Source organism: Notamacropus eugenii, chromosome 2 (genome assembly GCF_028372415.1).
Source record: "Notamacropus eugenii isolate mMacEug1 chromosome 2, mMacEug1.pri_v2, whole genome shotgun sequence".
Lineage (NCBI taxonomy): Eukaryota > Metazoa > Chordata > Mammalia > Diprotodontia > Macropodidae > Notamacropus > Notamacropus eugenii.
This window is the reverse complement of record NC_092873.1, coordinates 242882912-242904290: the sequence shown is the minus strand read 5'-3', so window position 1 is coordinate 242904290 and position 21379 is coordinate 242882912. Positions and strand designations below refer to the sequence as shown.

Below are 21379 nucleotides of genomic sequence, written 5' to 3'. Positions count from 1 at the left end.
TTGGATTCTCCTTCACGTCACTGAAGGAATTACCATATTTCAGGAGTCTTAAATCAGTAATGTGAGTATCAATCATGTTCTCAAGGCCTTGTTTTCAAATAACAAAAAGTGTCGATTGTAAAAGAATCTACCTACATAAAAATCCCAAAGAAGATTTTCCTTTTCCTTCTAAGGTTTTGGTTGTGGGCAATCTGATTCCTTGTGGTCACATAACTTTTGCAAACTAAGATAGCAACTTATCTGAGGTCCCCCCAGAAACCAGAGTGGATAACACATACTATCACCTAGAAAGAGCGATTCCAACAGAAGGTTTTGTAGGGCATTGAGAAATGCAGTAGTGATGATAACTTATAGAAGATATCAGAATTGACCCAGACATCCTTTAGATAGTGTTATCCTTGGTCTGGGCTTTTAACCTAAAATGCTTTAAAAATTTTTTAATAGTGCTTGCCCTGTGAACTCTGATAACAACAGCCACTCAATTAAATTTCTTAAAGTCTGGACAGTATTGTCAAGGTATGGAAGAAAGTGGCTAGACCATAAAAAAGATCAAGCTCTGAGGTGAAAGTGGAAGATGATAAGCTAAGGATGTTCAAGTAAAATTAACTTAGAAATCAACCATCCTCAAAAAATATACCACTAGATGTTAATTAATATTCACTACTAATATAGTCTTGTCTGTTTCAACCTTTTCAACATGATGTGCCATATCTTATACATCTACAATTTCATATTGCTGTGTGAACATTACATTGAAATATGTCATTAATATTTGTACTACATGGGTATTGTAAAAAAAAAACAAAACAGTACAAAATAGTAAGAAGATATGAAGTACTTTAGGCAAAGCTGCTTGAGCTGAGACACTGAAATTTTTCCCTTAAAGCCTGGACAATGTTCTGCTGATTGGGTGAGGAGTTACTCCACAGGTAGTCATTCAGTTTGTCAGAGTCACCATATGCTAGGTAAGGTGAAAGGTTAAGTTTGCTGTTGACTGGTTTTGTAGAAGCACATGGGCTGCTTAAAGAATAGGAGGAGATGTTACTGTGGTGATCATCAGAAAGCTCATCATCCCTAATCTTTGGATCAGATTTCCTGGGACGATTCTGGGCTATCTCTAGGTCTGATTCATCCTCTTCTGATTTTATCTCTACGTAATCATCTTCATCTCCTTCTATCTCTTTGAAATTGGAAAAATAGTTCTGTGTGGCTATCTGGGCATTTAATGGTACATTTTTATTCACTACCAGAACCTTCTGTGAATCCTGGAGAGTCACATCAGAGCATTTTTCAGTACCTTGCTGACCTGAGACAGAGGTACCTAGTAACAAATCCTGCTGACTATCACTCCTTGAGCTTCTGTGTGAAGAGAGATGCTGTTTCTTTCCCATTTCATTTGGGTAGTTGATAGAATCCACCAATTTGTTTAGCACAACGGAAGAAGTGGACTGGGACCAGTTATATGATTGGGATTTATTACTTGTTCCTTTCCTGCCCAAAGAATTATAAACATGGAGATGACGTAAATTTTCTTTATTAGGCTGGTTTATTATCACGCTCCGTCTTTGTACAGGGTCTTGCAGAGGGGTAGATGTTTGAAGTGAAGGCACAGAACAAGCTGCTGACAACTGGCGTGCAATACTTTTTGCATTCATCTCTGAAGAAGAGTATCTTGACTTGGTTTCTTCATAAGGCCAGGCACGGAAATCTGGCAATTCTCCATTACTGTATGTAGAGTGCAAAAGCCAGTCTTCTGCTTGAGAGCACTCATCATCAAACTGAGAATGGGAAAGAGATATAGTTGGCGGTGATGAAGAACGGTGGATTGGTGATTCTCCAGGACTAGCCCAGCCTTCTTTCTTTGCTTTAAGAGGTGTCCCTCTGAATACGATCTGATCATAGAGTTGAGAATATTCAGCAATCCTGGCACCTAGAAGAAACAAGTATTTAAACAATTAAATATTCATAGGATAATTTCATACCCACCTAAGACAAAAATCAATAATATTTCAAATGAGCACTAAAGGTTAAGGGTGAGGATAAGGAAACATTAAGTAGATGCAAATATAAAATAAACAATTTCTTCTTCCAATTCTAGGAAATCATCCCATCTAAGAATCACTTTATATTTTGTAATTCGTGAATATCTGATGCCAAGGGCATATCTGCAGGCATCCACCACAGTCAATATAAATTTCTAATTACTCTCACAAGTTTGAAATAATTATAGAGTACACTGAGACACCACAAAATAAGAAATGTGAGCATGTAAATGTTAACCAATAAAAAAATTGAGGTATCTGTTAAAACAAAGGTAACTACCACTTGTAGCCCAAGGGCTGCCTTTAATTACTGATGATTTTTGATAACTGCTGAGCAGCATGACCCAGAGAAGTCTATTCATTACAACCATTCCTGCATGCAAGCAGCCAGTAGCACAGTTGATAGAGCATTAGATATAGGAAGACCTGTGCTCAAATTCTGCCTCATATACTTAGCTGTGTGACCCTGGGCAAGTCACTTAACCACTCTGCCTCAGTTCCCTCATCTGTAAAATGGGGACAATAATGGCACCTACATCCCAGGACTGTTGTGAAGACTGAATGAGATAGTATTTTTAAAGTGGTTTGCACACATTAAAGTATTAGAAAAATTGTTGTTTAGTTATTTTCAGTTACGTCTGACTCTTTGTGACCCTTTCCAAATTTTCTTGGAAAAGATACTGGAATGGTTTGCCACTGCCTTCTCCAAATCACTTTACAGATGATGAAACTGAGGCAAAGAGAGCTAAGCAACATGCCCAGAGTTGCACAGCTAGTTAAGTGTCTGAGGCTAAATTTGAACTCAGGTCTTCCTGACTTGAGGCCTGGTACTCTATCCAATGTATCACCTAGCTGCCCAGCTGCTATATAAAAAATAGTTATTATTATCACCCTGTTTTTACTTCCCAAATCTGTCCTGATTTTCTACCACCTGTTCCCTTTGTTCTACTCACTTCACTCTTCCTTTCATGCAAGTCTTTCCATGACTTTCTAAGATCACTGAACTCATCATTTCTCATAGCACAGTAGTATTCCATCCATTATTAAAAGTAGAATAATTTTTGAAACAACTTTAAAAAAAAAGAAGTTCCCTGCTTTGTTGCCTAAAAATCATGCATCAATCTTGGCCTCTCATGACCTGGAGTGATTCAAGGAAATAGGTCATTTTACTCCCCTTAGTTACTCAATGTCACGCCTACCTACTCTAAAGCAACTAAAGGATACAGTTCCCAACCTTAAAAAGTAAACTGTCCTTGTATTAAATCAATTGTTGTTTTAAATATTATTATTAGCTTGGCTACTCAGTACTGTTCTTAAGAGGTGCTACTCTTTCTTCCAATGTAGCTTTCAGTGCTTGAAATTAAGTTATGAGGATCTTACTCTCTACTCCTTTTTATTACTTCACTTCTAAGTGTAATTATTTCTAAGTAGATTAAATAAAACATATAGGATGCAGACAGCTGTCAAAATAAATTTGGGATTTTAAACTGGAGAAGATCATAGAGATCAAGTCAATGTTATTTCCCTCCTTTTACAGACAAAGCAACCAAAGCCTAGAACTGGTGAAAGTACCTTTCTCCCAGAGACCCAAGAAGCACGAAAGGATCACATGGCTCTCTATCTTTTTCTTCTGTTCCCAGGAAGAAAGGATACAGTTGGTCACTATTCTTGTATGCCCTTTACAGACATTTTTCTTTTCCTCTTAGATGCTTTCTTCAGCATAAATAACCCTGGTTTAACTTTGACTTTAGCAGTCCAATTTCCCAACCCTTTCTTTCTCTAGCCCACATTTCATGGTAACAATGAGACGTTGAGTCTAAGTACCCTTTGTCAAAAAGAAAAAAAAAAACCCTCTCATTTTTATTTCCAGAAAGGCAAAATAAAAAGTGGAAACAGGGCAGTGTAGGTAAGAGACAAAAGGCCACAGAGCTGCCCCAAAGTCCTTATTATTTAACCTGAAAGTGGTAATGTTTCACCAACCTTGCGAAACCTAACCCAGGGAAACTAAACCCAGTCATTCACGAAAATACCAATTGATATTTGGGCGGAACTTCCTCATTCTGATCTATACAAAGGTGGTATAAGTTGGCTTTTAGGAGAGACAACCTGGGCCTTCCCAAAGCATGGTACAGTCAGTAATAATTTTCAGAAAACATCTGAGGAGTCCCATAGTACTATACTTTCAAAGGAAAAATAGGCTGTGAGGACACAATGAAAAGTTACTATTGAACAGTTCTACTGTGAAAATGTAATTTTAAATACTTGTAAGAACAGTCAATTCTGAATTATAAAACATTAAGAAGAATTTAGCCTGAACTATGGGTAATAGCAGAACTCATTACATTTGGATCTGGAGGGCATCACTAGATATAATGCTTCTCTGAGTCAGAAATATCCTACCCACTCTTCTCATACATATCCATATTCTACCAATCCATTCTTCATGAAGCTTCTCTGACTCCAGCTTACTCTCTTCTGAATACACATATTTGGAAATGCTCAATGTTTGATGACACATTCATATTACTAACAACTCATCATGCATGTATTCTAATTTGTGTCAATGGGGAAAAAGTCCAGACTGAAGAAATCACAATGTTAACTTAGAAGTATTATACCACTAATAAAAGTTCATTTAAACATTCAAGTGAAATAAGTAAAAAGAAAATTGCTTAAAATCACATAGCTTAAGGGAAAATATAATATACTGTTAATAAAAACAACAATGATTTTTGTTAAGATTTTAAAAGCCCAGAAATGTATAGTCTAACAGAGTAGAAAGAACATTGGACTGAAAGTCAAGAGCTCTGGATTCAAAAGTACCCAGCTCTGCCATCACCTCATTGTGTGAACTGGCCTAAGTCATTTCACTTGTCTAGCCCTCAGTTTCCTCCTTTTATAAATTGAGAGGTTGGGATTCAATGTCAAAGATCCCTTCAAATTCAATCTATGGTTTCCATGTTATTTTTGTGAAAGTGACTAAAGCGTTCTAACATACAAGGAAGTCAGATATGGGCATACCATTTCTGATCTCTGGGGCTCAGTTTCCTTGCATGTAAAAATGAAGGGAGTGGACTCAGTAACCTCTAAGATGATATTCCTTCTCTCATTTTTGATGATTCAATGAGTTAGTCTTTATTTGACTTTTTTAGAACATTATTTCCAAACTAGGAGATTATCAGCTACTTTAGTTCTCAGGATTTTAGGGCAATTTGATATTATACTCATTTTATTTTATTTTTCATTCCATCAAGTCCCCAGTTATTGATCTTTGAGTAAATAGAACTTCATCCTTTATTTACTGGATCACAATGTGGACCTTTTTTACAATTTATGCCACTTTCCCTGGAACCATCAAACTTCTCATGTTGTTCATATCTGAGTTTCTCCCTAATTATTTATTAGAAATGTTCATTTATGAAAACAGAACAAAAAAAGGTCATCTGAGGTCACACGCAGGGTTCAGTAATAATTCTGCCTCAGACAACATAAGAATCCTAGAAGTAGGCTCAGTGGTGACTTCAGAGGCCAACGTTCCAACACCCTCATTTTACAAACATGGAGACTGAGACCTCAGAACACCAGAGTAATTTGCCTAAGGTAGAACAGGTAGCTATGGTGAGAGTTTGCATTTGAACCCAGGTCCTTGAATTCCAGAGATGGCACCTTTTTCTAGAAGATTTGTATGAATTCCTTGATGTTGTCCTCAAAAATCTGGATTATATAGAACAAATTCCTGTTTTACTATATGAACCATGTTGTGAATGCATCCATGAATTTATGTAGTTTTTCTTGAATTTATTTTTGAATCCATATAATTATCCAAAAAATGAATCATCTCTTTCCAGCTTGGATGGAAACTCTCCAATTCTAGTTTCATGAAATGCTGGCTCTGGAATTTTTATGGGAATCAGATTCTGCCACTAACTAGATATGTGACTTTGATCAAATTACTTATCCTTTCCGTCTCAGTGGTTTTGTTCTAAAAATTAGGGCATTGGACTAAATGATTTGAGCCTTCTAGCTCTAACAACCCATGAATTTATAATGTTTCTATTAGTCTTTTCTCTCCAACTAGATTATGTGCTGCTTGATCTCTTCCCCCCCTTATATAGGTACCCCAAAATCTTAGTGCAGTTTAAAGGTTTACTAGCTGAGATTTTTGAGATATCCTATATTTCTCTTACAATATTTGACCTGGAGACAAGAAGACCTGAATTCAAATCCTCCCTCAGGCATTTATTAGCTAAGTGGCCTTGGGAAAGTCACTTAACTTCTCTCTCAACTTCAGTTTCCTTATTTGTAAAATAAGGGCAATAACAACACCCACTTCACAGAATTGTTGTGAGATTTGTAAAGCCCTTGGCTGGCTATATAGCTTGTGCTGAAGAAACACCTACTGATTACTCAGATGTTTTTAGGAGGGACATCAAGCATGCCTTTCCTTTTTTCTGAGGTCAATACTAAAATTAATTGGAATTTCCTCAGTATATACTATTTAATGGCAACAAAAATCCTAGAAACATGTTGCGTGGAAGAACAGAGGGAAGTCAGTTTCTGGTAAAATCCTACAGATAAAGTATCAAGGAGATTGATTATGTAGTTGTACAAAGTTCCCTTTAGCTCTAAAATTCCATGAGAACTAAGAGTTGTCTTTATATATAGCTTTGAGTTTGGGAATAAGTTGGCCCGACCAAGTAGAAAACATGGTCTAAGAATTTGGTTTCCCAACCAGATCTGATGAGAAGCTATAAATAATAGATGCACTGTCACTCTACATGAGAGACAGGTTACAGAAAGATAGAGATATCTCAGAGAGATGGCCAAATTATCTGCTTTACAAAAAACTAGGATGCTGATATATGGATTAGGGTTCCTCCTACTTCCTCTGTATGTGTGTGTGTGTGTACTATTATATCTTATTGACTTAGACATAATAAGGAATTAACATGTATACACACACATATATGTATATATATCAGATATACATTATTATTAAAATAATAAGAATAAGCCTGGATTATTAATCGATATTTTTTCCTCTTTGCTGAGAAGAATTCTTGGAGTTCTGGAGAAGAATTATTTTATGTCTAATTAAATTTAGAAAGATATCTAGGTTTGGCTTTCCACAATGAGAAGAATCCTCCAATTTACATAGGGTTTCCCTCCCCACATGAGCTATCATAGGAATAATAATTCAAAGGTATCCTTTGCTTCAAAGGATCCCAGGAGGCCTGAGTGCTACAAGGCTGCCAGCATGCTACAAATATGTTCTACAAATATGGGAATGAATGGACCTGCTTGGGTGACTTTTAGGCGAAAACCTGCCCCAGGCCCTATAGACCCAGGTTAGGCATTCAATAAAGATGTTCGAGAGTTTCAGCCGGGGGATAGCGTGCTCCTCCTTCTGCACAACAGCGAGAGCAAGCTCCGGGCAAAGTGGCAAGGCCCATACGAAGTAGTCTGGAGAATCGGTCCAGTCGATTACGAGTTCCTATGCCCAGATAAACAAGAAAGAGAAAAGGATTCATCACGTCAACTTGTTGAAACCCTAGTGGGCACAGGAAGCTCTCTTGATTCACCCAGACGGAGGAGGCGAAGATTTAAGTCGTCAGGTCCAAGAGATGGCAGGCCCTAGGGACGTGCCTATATCAGGCAGCAATGGAAAATACAGAGCACTCAGGAAGATTTTGAAGATGTCTCTTTTCTTTGTTGGGGAGAATGTCGGTAGTAGCCCACCATGTCAAAATGGACCCAGACACAAACCTGGCAAAAAGATCCTATGGGATCCCCAAAGAAGATACCAAGAGGAAAAAAAATCACTAAATTAATATTAAAAGGGGTATAGGAGAAATTCATAAGTGGCTACTGTGGTGCTAATCCTTCAGGATAGACATTTCACATCTCCATAAGTATTCCCTACTCAGAGAGTTAGGCACAGGACATTACTAATTTTTAGTCACTCAGCTTCTATTGTTAGATACCATTAATGCTATCTCAGAGGGGAACATTACCTTCTCTGTTCTGGGATGCTCAGGTAATATGACTCTCTGCCACCAGCCCAAAGTTAATGGCTACATTGCCATGGCATTGCTCTCTTTTTAGTCACCACTTGTTACCTAGATTTATTACCTAGATTACCTAGATTGGTAGAACTCAGTTATTTTCTCTCTGTATATAAATGAATAGTTTTCTATTACCATTAGATTTGGAAAAGAGAAATTAGATGTTACTACGTAGGTAGGTACAGATGCATCTGGTAAGAGAAGCCTCTGAGAGGTGACCCAGTATCTGAGATCAAAGGTTCAGAGGTTGCCCTTAAGTGATTTATGACAAGTAATTTCTTTTAAAAATTATACCATCTTACAAGTCACAAATCCTTCCATACATTGTCTCATTTGAGCCTCACAATATCCTCTAAGGTAGGTAGGTGAGTTATTAATATTCATAATATTCCGATTTACAGAGATGAGACTCTAGCTCAGAGTGGTTGAGTGACTTGCCAAAGGTCACACAGTTAATACGTATCATTTGAATCCAGGTATTCTAGTACTCTAATTCTCTCTTCTAGTCTATCATGCTTCCTTTAAGAATCTCTAACAAGGTCATTCAACAACATTCCTCCATTATAGCCCTTCCAGGGTTCTTACAATCTTAACTACCAAGGAAATTCTTCCTCATGCATAGCAGTAAAAAACCAGCAGGCATTTGACAAGACCTAAATACTTTCAAAGAGCTGATGGATTGATTCAGAAACTCCCTTTCATTCCCCTTTTCCCCTCTCAAAAGAGACAAAGAGAAATTTTGGTGGGACCAATATGATTAAATCTTCTAGGTCACTAAGAAGCAGCTTTTTGGGAAGCCTCTCTTGAATTTTCTAAATTAGCCACTATTTCTGAAAACTGGCATTTTTGTTTTGGGATCATGACAATTCCTTCTCAGAAATCCTAGTGTACTGAAAAATACCCCGTGCTTTATGCAAACACATGCTCTACCACTGAGATACGGTCTGAGGAGCTACTATGAAGTTTTGACCTTAAAAAACCTTAATGAAAAAATAGGTAGTTCTCTAACAAGAGAACCATTCAAGTCTCTGGCACCAGCTTTGCCAAAAAACAAAAAATGTACATAGTGTCCTAGTTTAGGCTCACTGCACCTGAGAAGTTTAACAGAAAAGCTTTATTAAAGACATTTTAAAATGATTGATGTCTTGGGCTTTTTATCCTTTTATATCATACTATGTCTACCCCCTTCAAGACTAAATCCTTTTCCATGTGACAAAGAAAAACAACTAAGCAAAAACACCTACTACAGAAGTCATCTGCCAACATGCTGTCCTATAGTAACTCATTTTCACTGAGACAGGGAGGAGGCAGGAAGAATTTCACTTTTTTGACAGTATATATGGGAGAGAAACTCTCCAAGGATAGAGTCATTCAAGTCCCTGACCCCAGCTTTGCCAAAAAACATATAATAGGGAGTAGGAGAGGAGAGAACCAGTTCAGTTGGATTGTTATTATTTTAAAATTCAACATTAACTAAAACACATGAGGAATGAGAAGACTAGTGGAACATGTGTGAGCAGAACAACTGGGAAGATCTGAGAAAAGACAGTTTTTCTTATTTTGAGTCATTATTAGGGTAACTAGGCATTTTGGTTTGAGATCCATTCCCACCACTATACTCCTCTCCTAAAACTCCAAAGCTTATCTCAGCTATAAGAATCCTCTAAACATACCGACAACCAAAGAAAAGACTAAGGAATCAAATTCTAAATGTGTGTGTTTGTTTCTTTGTTTGTACTTCTCATACTTCATATTATCTCAGAGAGGGAATCTTTACTGACAGGAAATATTGTAAGGAGCAGCCTCTAGTTTTCTTTCTATTTTTCTGGATATGACAACTGTATGACTACGTTACACTATCAGTGACAAATTCTTAAACCATTGGATAGACAGAGATGATAATCTGATCATCCTAAATCTTGCTATAATTTGGAACCCACTCCCCTGCATCAGTGGCTTATCAAGACAGGCGGATACCACAGTTTCTCCAGCAGCTGGGCACCACTACCTATGAAACCATGACCTGATGTGTGGCGGGTTTTTTTTTTTTTAAGGTCATGTAGACTCCTTTTTGAAATTCAGATTCATTTAAACATACATCTTGCTCTCAAGATAGAACAAAGAAAATATCTTCAACATACCAATGGCAGGACCTCCTTGCTTCTTTTCCTCCAATATGGCTGCAAGATCTTTGTGTCTTGACTTATGTGGCTGACTAGCTGCTTGTTCACCCTCTGGACCTTTCACTTTTAAAAGCTGATTAGCCCTCTTAATCTTCTGACTGTATTGTCTTGCCATCAGAAAAACTCTGCTTTTGGTTTTATCTGCACTGTTAACTCTTAGGTCAGAACTCTCAGGGTCTGTATGGGATAAACTGCTATTAACTGATTCACAAGGGCTTTCTAGAGAAGGCATTTCACTGGCCAGAGAAAGTCTATTAAGATTCAGCAATGAGTTTTCTTTGTAAAGCATGTCTTCTTCAAAAGGGAGGTTGGTCCTACTTAACCTCATAGCTTTATTTTTTGAAGGTTTAAGGAAAACAGGGTTTTCTGGCAGGGAGAGAGTAGATATTGCATAGTCTACATCTTTACTGAGTTCAGGTGTGCTTCCAGCATGTAACCTTTCTTGGACATCATCTTTACTAACAGGAAATGCAGCAAGGAGGCGGTCCCTCGTTTTTTCATTTTTCTTGATGTAGTTTTCCAAGTCATTCCAAATTTCATCTACTTCTTCTGACAGTTTATCGGCTACAGATTTGTGAGAAAGGGAATCAGAGTTCGAAGAACTGTATAGCAAACTTAAATAATCATTCTCCAAGGGACCATGATGGTAAGGTATTTCATCTTCACTGAACTGAAGGCTCTCTTCAGAAACAAATGGGCGCAAACTGTCACAACAGGTAAAGTCTGTCTCCAGCCCTAAAAAGCTGCTCCGTTTTGCACATTTTAGGTAGTTGCATTTAAAATCCAGCAGTGGTGGCTCTGGGAGCTGTATAGTGTCATATATATTTTCCTCAGTAATGTTGAGTTCATGTGAGCTTAGGCTGGAGGCATCTCTACTGGACAGGGTTCCATCTTTTTTTTCAGGCAGAGTGACATTATCTTGACCTTCTTGCTTGTGGGGAGAGGCTAATAAGTCTGGGCTGCTTTGATGGTGCATTCCTTGCACAGAATCCAAGTTTGATCTCTGAGGAATATATTCAGGTCCATCCCTTTTGGCAAAACCCATTTGTTTTAAATCTTCATAACTTATATTATCATAGACATGGTCTATGTCAGGAAGGGATAACTCTGTATCAAAATAAGCCTTCACATCACTTTCTGTTCTAGAACCTCTCTCTACTTCCGTCTGTGAAGCATGCTGAACATTCTCACTGTCTCTATTTCGTGCTTCTGGTAGACAAGTATTGCTTTCACCAGCACTGCTGGCCCGCCTGACAATCCTGTGACCAGCATTGGTGATCCCTGGATCCCTGGATTGCATCTGTCCCAAGTGCCAACTACAAGGTCGACTGGAACCATTACTCTCCTCACAGAGCCTGGTGGAATGCAAATCAGATGAAGATAATGATGGCAAAAACATATGGTAATCATCTTCATCCTCCTCATTCTCTTGAGGTGAGCGTCTACTGGGAAATAGGGCTTGCCTGATCTGGTGGTCAGTCCAGATATTTCTCACACCAGCACCACCACCTCCCAGGACATTCAAAATGGCTGGGCTATTTTGCTGAGAGGTCCTCTGTGTTGGGGGATTTCCAGCTGATGTAGAACGTGGAAGGTCTGTAATTAGTGGTGAAGATGCTTCTTCATCATCCTTGGAAATCTGAAAAAGGTTTTGAAATACAACAATTAAATGAAAGTAACAGAGGAAAGACAAAATACAATTTAAAAATGTTATTTATACTCAGTCTTCTCAATGAATTGCAAACTCATTGAGCTCAGGGACTGGCTTGTATTTCTTTGTATCTCTCATGGCACCCTGTATGCCCTGCAAGCAGTAGGCACTATTTATTGTTTTTAGTTGAATTGAAAACATTTTAAATAGCCTATAGGACATTATCATTAGGAAGAATTTAGGTTAAGTTTTTATATTCTTTAGTTTGGTCTCAACTCAGGAGCATCTAACTTTCAATACTTCTCTACTTTTTGACATTTTCAGCAACATGGCTATTTAACCTTTTTCTACCTCCTTTTGAGTCTTACTGAGAATTTTGTTGCATGCCCCATGGGAAGGAAAAAGATTAGACTATTACTAATGAATGATTATTTTTAATGAATTTTTAAACCATTGGTAAAAGTAAATAAAGCTATAGGAGAAAAGTGTAGAATTTAAGTATTGAGATGAGAGCCCACATGCTCTCCTGTTTCCTCCCTGTCATCGGTATTTATCTGTTTAATAACCTCAAAGCTGAGAATTTAATTCTGATTACTTCTATAGACTAGTTCAAGAAATTCTTGAAATAGGTTATCTAGGGTGCTCTGGTCAAATAAACTCTCCATGATGTCCCCACCCCCAAGACCCTGAGAAGGACATTATGTCAGTCAGTCAATAAGCATTTTTTAATCGTTGTTTAGTAATTTTTTTCAGTCCTCTCCAACTCTGTGACCCCATTTGGGGTTTCCTTGGCAGAAATACTGGAGTGGCTTGTCATTTCCTTTTCCACAATAAGCATTTATTAAAGCTCTTCTACATTCTAGGCATGGTGCTAAGTGTAGAGATACAAAGAAAGGCAAAAGGCAATTCCTGCCCTCAAGGAACTCACAATTTAATGGAGGGGACAACATGCAACCAAGTAGAAACAAGCTAGATACAGGATAAATAGGAAAAAATGTACAGAGAGAAGAGGGATTGGGAAAGGCTTCCTGTAGAAGGTGGGATTTTAGCTGGGATTTGAAGGAAGCCAGGGAAGTCAGGAGGTAGAGATGGGGAGTGAGAGTGTTCTAAGCATGGGACAAAGCCAGTGAAAATGTTGGGAGCCAAGAAATGGAGTGTTTTGTTCCAGGAAGAGCAAGGAAGCCAATGCCACTGAATGAAAGAGTATGCGGGAGGAGAAGGGATAAGAAGACTGGAAAGGTAGGCAGGGAGGCTAGGTTATGAATAGCTTTGAACACCAATAGAGGACTTCTGTATTTGACCCCAGAGGAGGGAGAAAGATTAGATTGTTACTAATGAATAGTTATATGATGTCATGATCCTGATTGGCTGCATGGGAAGAAAAGCTTTCTTTCCATACAAATCTGCTTTAAGAAAATAAAGTGGATAAGTAATCATATCATTATAAAATGGGTCACATCATAACACAGGTTTTTATTTTTTAAAGATCTATAACAATTAGATTTTCAATGTGCTCAATATATAAAAATCCTGAATAAATTAAAACATATAGCACTCTCTTGACTTTGGGAATGTTGAGCTGTAGTAGGCTAAACCAAAAGGGTAATTCACACTAAGTCTGACATTAATATGGTAAAACTTCCAGGAGTGAGCAGTCACCAGTTTGCCTAAGGAAGAAAAAAAAGGCCAGCTGGGTCCATGTGTAGTTGCTGCACTTGGAGCCTAAGCCAGAAAGACCTAGTCTTAAAAATAATAATAAAAAAAATAGATTGTGTCAAGTAGTAAGAATAAGAGAAAATTAGTTATAATATCCTTATATCAGGAATGTAGATAGTTTCTTTAAAAAGGGTAAAAGAGCATGTACACCTTATATTCTAATTTGAACTCCACAGAACTCACAAATAAAAAGTTTCCAAGGGTTCTTTAATTAACTAAATTTCTCTGCAGCCCTAACAGGGAGGAACAATTCTAGATTTTACATGCATGGATATGCTGTAGATGGAACAGTAATAAGAACTTTGAATTTGCAACTTCCAATAGCATATACATCTTTCCACAGAAGAGATAGCGATCTCCCTTACTCCTTACTGCCGTTTCTAAGAGGAGAAACTTAAAGTAATATGACAAGATGTCTTTATCTCAAACTTTCTCCTAGCCCAAGTGGTAGCAACAGGAACTTGTCCCCAGAAGGTGGATCTGTGCTTGGAGTAGTGATCAGTACTCAGAAAAAGCAAAGACTTCAAGTTTCTTTGAGTGGAGGCACTTTTTAAATGTGGTGAATCATGTCAGCATTTTATACTGAAATAAGATAGCCACTAACCAGAGTGCACTGTATTACAGGAATGCAGTCATGGTGGCTTCTAGAATTTGGGGCTAGCAAGAAGTGACATACAAAGATGGTTAAAAGAGATTCCAGGTAGTAGATAGGGAAGGAGAGAAAGAAGAGAAGGAGAAAGGGAGAAAAGAAGGAAGGAAGGGAAAAAGGATTAGGGAGAAAGGAAGGGAAGGTGGGAGGAATAAGGGGAAAAAAGGGAGGGAGAAAGGGAGGAAGGGAGAAAGAAAGGAAGGGAAGGAAAAAAGATGGGGAGAATGGGGGAAAGAAGGAAGGGAGGGAGAAAGGAAGGAAGGAAATAAGCATTTATTATGTGCCCATTATGTTACAGGGACTGTGATAAGCACTTAACAAATATAATCTCATTTGATCCTCACAACAAACCAGGGAAGTAGGTGATAATATCTTCATTTAACATTTGAGGAAACTGAGTCAAACAGTGGTTAAGTGGTTTGTCCATATTCAAGCAGATAGTAGGTGTCTAAGGTCCTGACTTCAGGCCCAGGTCTCTATCCATCGTACCACCTAATTCTCTGCTTGCTACAACTTTAAAGGCAAACATCTTGTTTACTATGAAGGTAATATTGTACCCAAGCTAGGGCTTGGGCGTATGAAGTAAACATTACACAAAACAAACATAAAATGTAACAAGTCTTACCTTTTGTATATCTTGAGCTGTTTCTGGGTGGGGAAATTTAGAAATTAATAATTCAACAAATACTATATCTTAGCAAATATTAATTAGGCTATAGATGTCTTTAATTATGTCCCCCACTGGCACCCAGCAAGGTCTTTTAAACAAAAACTTCTGGAAATACCTCAGTGACCCTGGTAATAATTCCTGTGTTATATAAAGTGCCATAAACATTAAGGTAAGCATCCTTGGGAATCCTGAATTTTTTCTGCCTGGTTAAGTGTATATCAACTTTACTTTTTAAAGTAATTATGATATAATGGAGAGAAAGCTGACCTAGAAACCAAGAAGACCCAAAGTTTAATTCCTGCTTTTGACAAACACTAGCTTTGAGACCCTGGGCAAGTTACTCAACTTCTCAGATCTCTGAACAACTTTCTAAGGTTCTAAGGTGCAAGGAAGGTGACTGCAGTGGTACAGAGAGTTTCCTCTTCTAGGAGGTCACTGTACACCAGTGAAATTCATAGGTCTGGTCTCTGCTCCTAAGATGGGAGGCAGCATGGCTTGGCCAATTGAGAGCCAGCTTTGGAGTCAGGAATACCCAGGTTTAAGTCTTGCCTCATAAATACTAATTACACGATTTTGAGCACATTAGTTATTCTCTCAATGTCCCAGACACCTCAGTAATGCAATCAATTACAAATAAGGAACTAATATGGATTGCAGGGGAGGGTGGGACTGGGGAGGTCATATACTCAGAGTTTCCTAAGCAATGAAATTATAAGTCTGGACCAAAAAAACCCCCAACCAAACAACTTAAGAATAAATATTATAGTTATACTTTCTGACTCACCACTGGATTTCAAAACCTTATGTACTCTAGAGGAAGGTTCTGGAAAAAAAAAGCCATTATTACTTTCATGAAAAACTCCAAATTATGTTTGCAGAAAACATAATCACTGATCCAAAGCATTAGTCTAGTCTTTTTTACCTGCATATTCAATCAGTCAATAAACATTTATTAAGTGACTACTATGTGCCAGGCACTATGCTAAAAGGCAAGAATACAAAAAGAAGCAAAAGACAGTCCCTGCCCTCAAAGAGCTTACAATATAAGGGGGGGAGGGGGTGGGATGGGGGACACACAATACATACATACAAATAAACAAAACACACATACTCCCCCACCCCCTCTATATTTACATATGTATGTGTATGTATAATACACACACACATACACATACACACATACACAGAGTGGACAACAGCTCTATAATGTCTATACTCACCAATTAAATATGCTAAAGCTTCCCTTTTGCATAGGGGAACCAGACAACAGAGTAGAACAACTAGCCAGTTAGGACTTCCCAAGCCCAGAGCTGATTGACATACCAGTGATCCTTTTAGAATCAACATTAGGTGAACTTAAAGACGCCTGTGACTGCTGAAACCAGTCTTGATCAGCTCAGGGACAGCTGCAGACATTTCCGTCCCTAACTTATCTAAAGAGCAGCAAACACCCTGCTTCCTGACTCAACAGTGTTGAGTTTCACAGGGATAACTTGGAAGTGTAATCAAATTAAGAAATATAATTTGTACAAACTTTCAAAAAATAAACAACTGGTTTGCTTAAATTATCTTAAATATCTACCCCAATCTGCTTACTTACAGAAGGACTTATTAACTTATCAAGGTGGATGAATTCATTCCTTTTAAGTACAAAAGATACTTACTCCCTGGTATGGGCCTTCTGCTTTAGAGAGTTTTAAGTACTCACCATTTCATGAAAATAGGTAAAAACCTGGCACTAAGAATTTCATTAAAATGCTGGCTAACAAATAAGTGCATTTAAAAAAATTCTGTATCTATTTCCATATTTTCCATCTATCCTAATATTATCTCTTTGATATCTATCATCTGAAACATTGGCTACTGTTTTGAGTTAATGATAGATAAGTACTGGGCAAGAAGAAGGAAAGCTATCAAGTTACAGTTATTTCTAAACTTTAGACTATTTATTTAGTAAGATTCCAAGATCTTGAATATAAAGTGTGTTAAAAGCAAAATTGCCACCAATGAATATAATGTGGTTCTTAGCATCAAGCTCTCAACTTTTTTGTTTTTGGCTTTTAGGAATGCCTGAGCTCCTCCATGTTTCAAGAGTAAGCACATTTGGTAGGGAGGGCCACATGGAAGTGAACTGTTCTTCCCTCACACAATTAAAGTGGAATAAACCCATCCATTTTTAAATGATTGCCCCCCAAACCACAAGATAGATGTTGTTTATAGGCTTCTAGAAGGCCAGGCTCACAGGAAGGAGAACAAAAGCTACAAGCTCTGGGGATTAATTTATGAATCTTTCCAATTTATAGTTTAAGATGCAATCTTAGGCACTATTGTCTGGCTAGAATGACCACAGTTTCAAAGTCTATAGGGTATAGAATCTTCCACTAAAACCAGACCTTGCCTATTTTGAAGGCCTGCCTGTCACTGTGGCAGATTGTGATTTTAAAGAGTAAAATATCCAATTTACCAGATTTTCTTCTCAGGCGCTGGGGAGCAGTGCCTTCTTTTGAATTGGAAAATGCCTTCATTTCTTTCTCAGGGCTGTAGTAGAATCCTGGATGATCTGTAAGATACCCATATGTTTCAATTAGAACAGAAGTTTCTGTGATACACCAAATCACTGTCATCATTAATCTGCTGTAGGATTCCATGAGTTCATTCCTATTCCTCAGACAAAGAAAAAGAGAAAACTGAAAATCAGTGAGTGGTTATTGTCTTTCACAGGGCTTTTCTATTTGTTCACAGTGGGCCTTTTAAGAACTTCACAGAGAATGCAAGCCCTGCAGGAAAAGTGATCACATATTTGGCTCTACTCCAAAACTTCCTGGAGAGTTCATTAAAATGTGCAGGGCATAAAATGCCCATTCTACTGTAACCGTTGGAAGCCACTGCAGGCCTCAGAGCACTCACAATCTCCACTTAAACAAATAAGAAAACTTGTGGTTGATATTTAAAAATAACTTTTACTAAAATGGTTGGAATGAAGTATGGAAAAAAAGAGTCCTGGGATTGACAACAGTAATGGTTCAAAAGCTGTACTTTTGACTTTACTATTTCTGCCTGGTACAAATTATTTACCCCATCTCCCATGTTCAAAACTGTTAAATATTCTTTGAATTCTTCCTTTTTCCCTCTCATATATGATGTCCTATTACTTAGTTTAATTCAACGTATTTATTTTTCTTTTAGAAATATTATTTATTTATTAACATTCTTTTCTTTTAAAATTTTGAGTTCCAATTTCTCTTCCTTCCTTTAATCCCTCCCTCACCCACTGAGAAGGCAAGCAAAATAATATCAGCTATACATGTGAAATCATGCAAAGCATATTTCCATAGTAGTCATATTGCAAAAAAAAAGTAAAATTGATCCCACACTTCCCCATCTCTCCCATTTTCTCTTTTTTCTCTATTCCCACTGCCACCTCCCTGGACTATTGCAAAAAACTGTCTCATCATCATCTCCTGCCTCCACTGGGACCCTGTTACCCCCTATTAACATCCTTCATAAAAATGCTAGAATAACCTTTCTTATATAGAGATCTGGTCATATCACTCTCTGCAAATCTTCAGTAACTCCCTGCTGCCTGAAGAAAGCTGAAACACTATTGTCTGGCATTTTAGAACTTCTCTTTCCTCTAATCTGGTATCATTCTATTTTCCAAGCATAATTTCAGACTACTCTCCTCCAGCCAAAGTGGATCCTCCCTTCCTCTGACTTTAGTCTGACTCAAATGTCATCTCTTTCATTAATGGCTTAGTTGTCTACAACTGACCTTCCTCACTCTAATTTTGCACATAACTTTAATTCTGCACTTGCCATACAACGTACGTCAGAGTTTTCTCTGTGTGCTGTGCCCTCATGAGATAGTAAGCTCCATGAGGGTTAGAAATTGTATCTTTTCTAATTTTTCTAATCTTCTTAACACAACACTGTATGCTGCACACAGAAGGTATTTAATATATGCTTCTTAAATGCTGTTAAATGTCCCACCTGGGTAACACCATCTCAGTGAAGATATTATACTAGATGCAATGTTTAACAGCACCATTATGTCAAAGAGTAAGAAATTATAAGTTATAGTCCCAAAACAGTATTTCCCCAACCAAATTATACCATGAACTGGCAAGATAGCATGTTTGTGTCTATATGCATGTATACAGATACTATACACACATGTATGCACAGGCATACAATATGTACAATTACATGTATGCATTTACATATAATACTCATATCTAAAGTTTTCTACCTCAGTCTATTTTACCTTTCTCATAGAGTTACCTTATAGGAATATGGGGGATCAGTATCTTGGGAAATAAGAGGAATGGAGAGAAAGGGGAGTTAGTTTTCAAAATACATGTGTCTTAAGAAGATATAGCTAGACGGCACAGAAGATAGAGTACTGGACCTGGAGTCTAGAAGACCTGAGTTCAAATCTGGCCTCTGATACTTATGAGCTATATGAGCTTGGGGGACACATCACTTAACTCATTCCTTAACTGTTAAAAGACGATCATAACAGCCTCTCCCTTGCAGGGTTATGTGAGGCTCAAATGAGATAATATTTGTAAAATGCTTAGAACAGTGCCAGGTACAAAGTAGGGACTTAATAAATGCTGACTCCCACCCCTACCCGCTCACAATGGCCTTTGGTCAGAAAACTCTGGCATGCTACTGGTATGGTAACTCTGGACTAGTGACAATCCATGAAACATTAATGAGAAAATGTTACTCTAGAAATGACTGTTTCAGACTCCTGTGCCTCTTAGCAGTTGCCAGGATCTCCAAAGGTATCATAGGTTTAGAAAGAAGTTTGAAGATAGATATGCAAAGCTCCAAAATCTGAGCCTGCAGACGCAAGTGCAAATAAGGAACTGCATGAATGAGGCGACCTGTCCTATCATTCCCACAGCAAATAAGTCAGGGCAGCTATGCTCAGACTATGAAGTTCGAGACTGCTTAAGCAGAGGCAGTGACTTGGGGACACATGGTGGGGTCTATGGGGGAAAGACAGAGGCATCACCAGTTGGAGCTTAAAAAAAGGACTTAAAGTGATTGTCTAAACATAATTTACTCAACCTCCCTGGATGGTTTTGTTGTCACCATACCCCCATCTCCTCTCTTCAAAGTTGCTCTTTATGTTTATTTTCATCAGATTTCACCTGGTCAGAAAGGGCATGGAGTACAATTTATTTTCACCCCACACCCAATCAGTGAAGAGCAATCTATGAAGGGTCTTTTTCCCAGATCTTTTCCATACCAAGGAGAATAGACTAGTAGAGATCTCAAACACACATTGGATAATGATGGTGCCCACAAAACAAACTATTGATTTTTTGGTGATGAGGGATGATATGCAGCATGAACAGGAACAAGCTGATATAATGAAAAGGACACTGGCATTTAGAATCAGAAGACCTGGGTTTGAATCCAAACTCTACACCTTTAGAGTTGAATTACTTTGAGCAAGTGGCTTAAATTCTTTGGGCCTCAGTTTCCTTATCTGTAGAGTGAGCAAAATACGAGTAGTACTATTTACCTCACAGGATTGTTGTAAGGATCAAATATTATAATACAAGTAAACCGGAAAGCAACATGTAAATACATGTCAGCTATTATGATGGTGGCAGGGGTATAAAAGTAATTCCAGTAGAATAAAATAGTGATAGCAAATGCTTGGGATGAAGGTACTGGAAAGATACAGCCATGACTAGAAAGCTTTAAGTTTTCTATTTTTTTCCCCCCAGTTAATCACAGTTAATTTCCTAAGGAAAGAAGAATCTGATACAAGAAATTAAAGTCATATTTTAAAGAAAAAGGTTGAGTTAAGTCCTGAATCTGGGCTACATGAGGAAGAGGGTTGGAAATAGGAGGGTGCTATGCTTGGTAGCCACTGTCTTTTTATAATGTACCTACATAGAGGGAAATGGTAATGAGACAGCTGTCTGATTAGTAGGATTCTTGTGATTAATCAATCTAAATAATTCAGCAGCAACCCTTGCCCTCCAAAAAAATGACTCACCTTTTTTCTTTAGGACCCTTAAAGTATTGCCTAAATTGTAAACAAATAAAGGAACAGACACAGTTGACTAGCCATCAGCTGATTCACAGATAACTGGAAATGAATACATTTTCAGGTTTTTAGGCACAGACATACTTGATAACCCTATTTGCCGTCTCAGTGATTATAGAGCTGCCGTTCTCTTCCTGTAGACATTCCACTGATTTTGAATCTGTTGTACTTATTGAGTTTTAACTTAACATGCTGGATATTTTATTTTTAAGAAAACAAAACTTACGAATGGCATCCATTTCCAGAATTGCTTGCTTGGCCTGAAAAACAAAAAAAAAATATGATCATTACTTGATTTGCCAATTTTTCACTTCAGTGCAAAAACTGAAA

General features: G+C 37.8%; 1 protein-coding gene across 4 annotated transcripts in view; it reads right to left on the bottom strand.

The window, feature by feature from the left end:
- Nucleotides 1-710: 710 nt before the first annotated feature.
- Nucleotides 711-21379, bottom strand: part of PLEKHG1 (pleckstrin homology and RhoGEF domain containing G1) — a 286940-nt gene continuing 266271 nt past the window's right edge. For all 4 annotated transcript variants that reach the window (XM_072643694.1, XM_072643693.1, XM_072643696.1 and 1 more), the window contains 6 exons: nt 21276-21309; nt 17441-17536; nt 15761-15799; nt 14932-14954; nt 10249-11929; nt 711-1930 (listed from right to left, as the gene is read on the bottom strand). In XM_072643694.1, the coding sequence (XP_072499795.1) occupies nt 840-1930; nt 10249-11929; nt 14932-14954; nt 15761-15799; nt 17441-17536; nt 21276-21309 (2964 nt within the window). In that variant the 3' untranslated portion in view covers nt 711-839. The remainder of the gene's footprint in view (nt 1931-10248; nt 11930-14931; nt 14955-15760; nt 15800-17440; nt 17537-21275; nt 21310-21379) is intronic.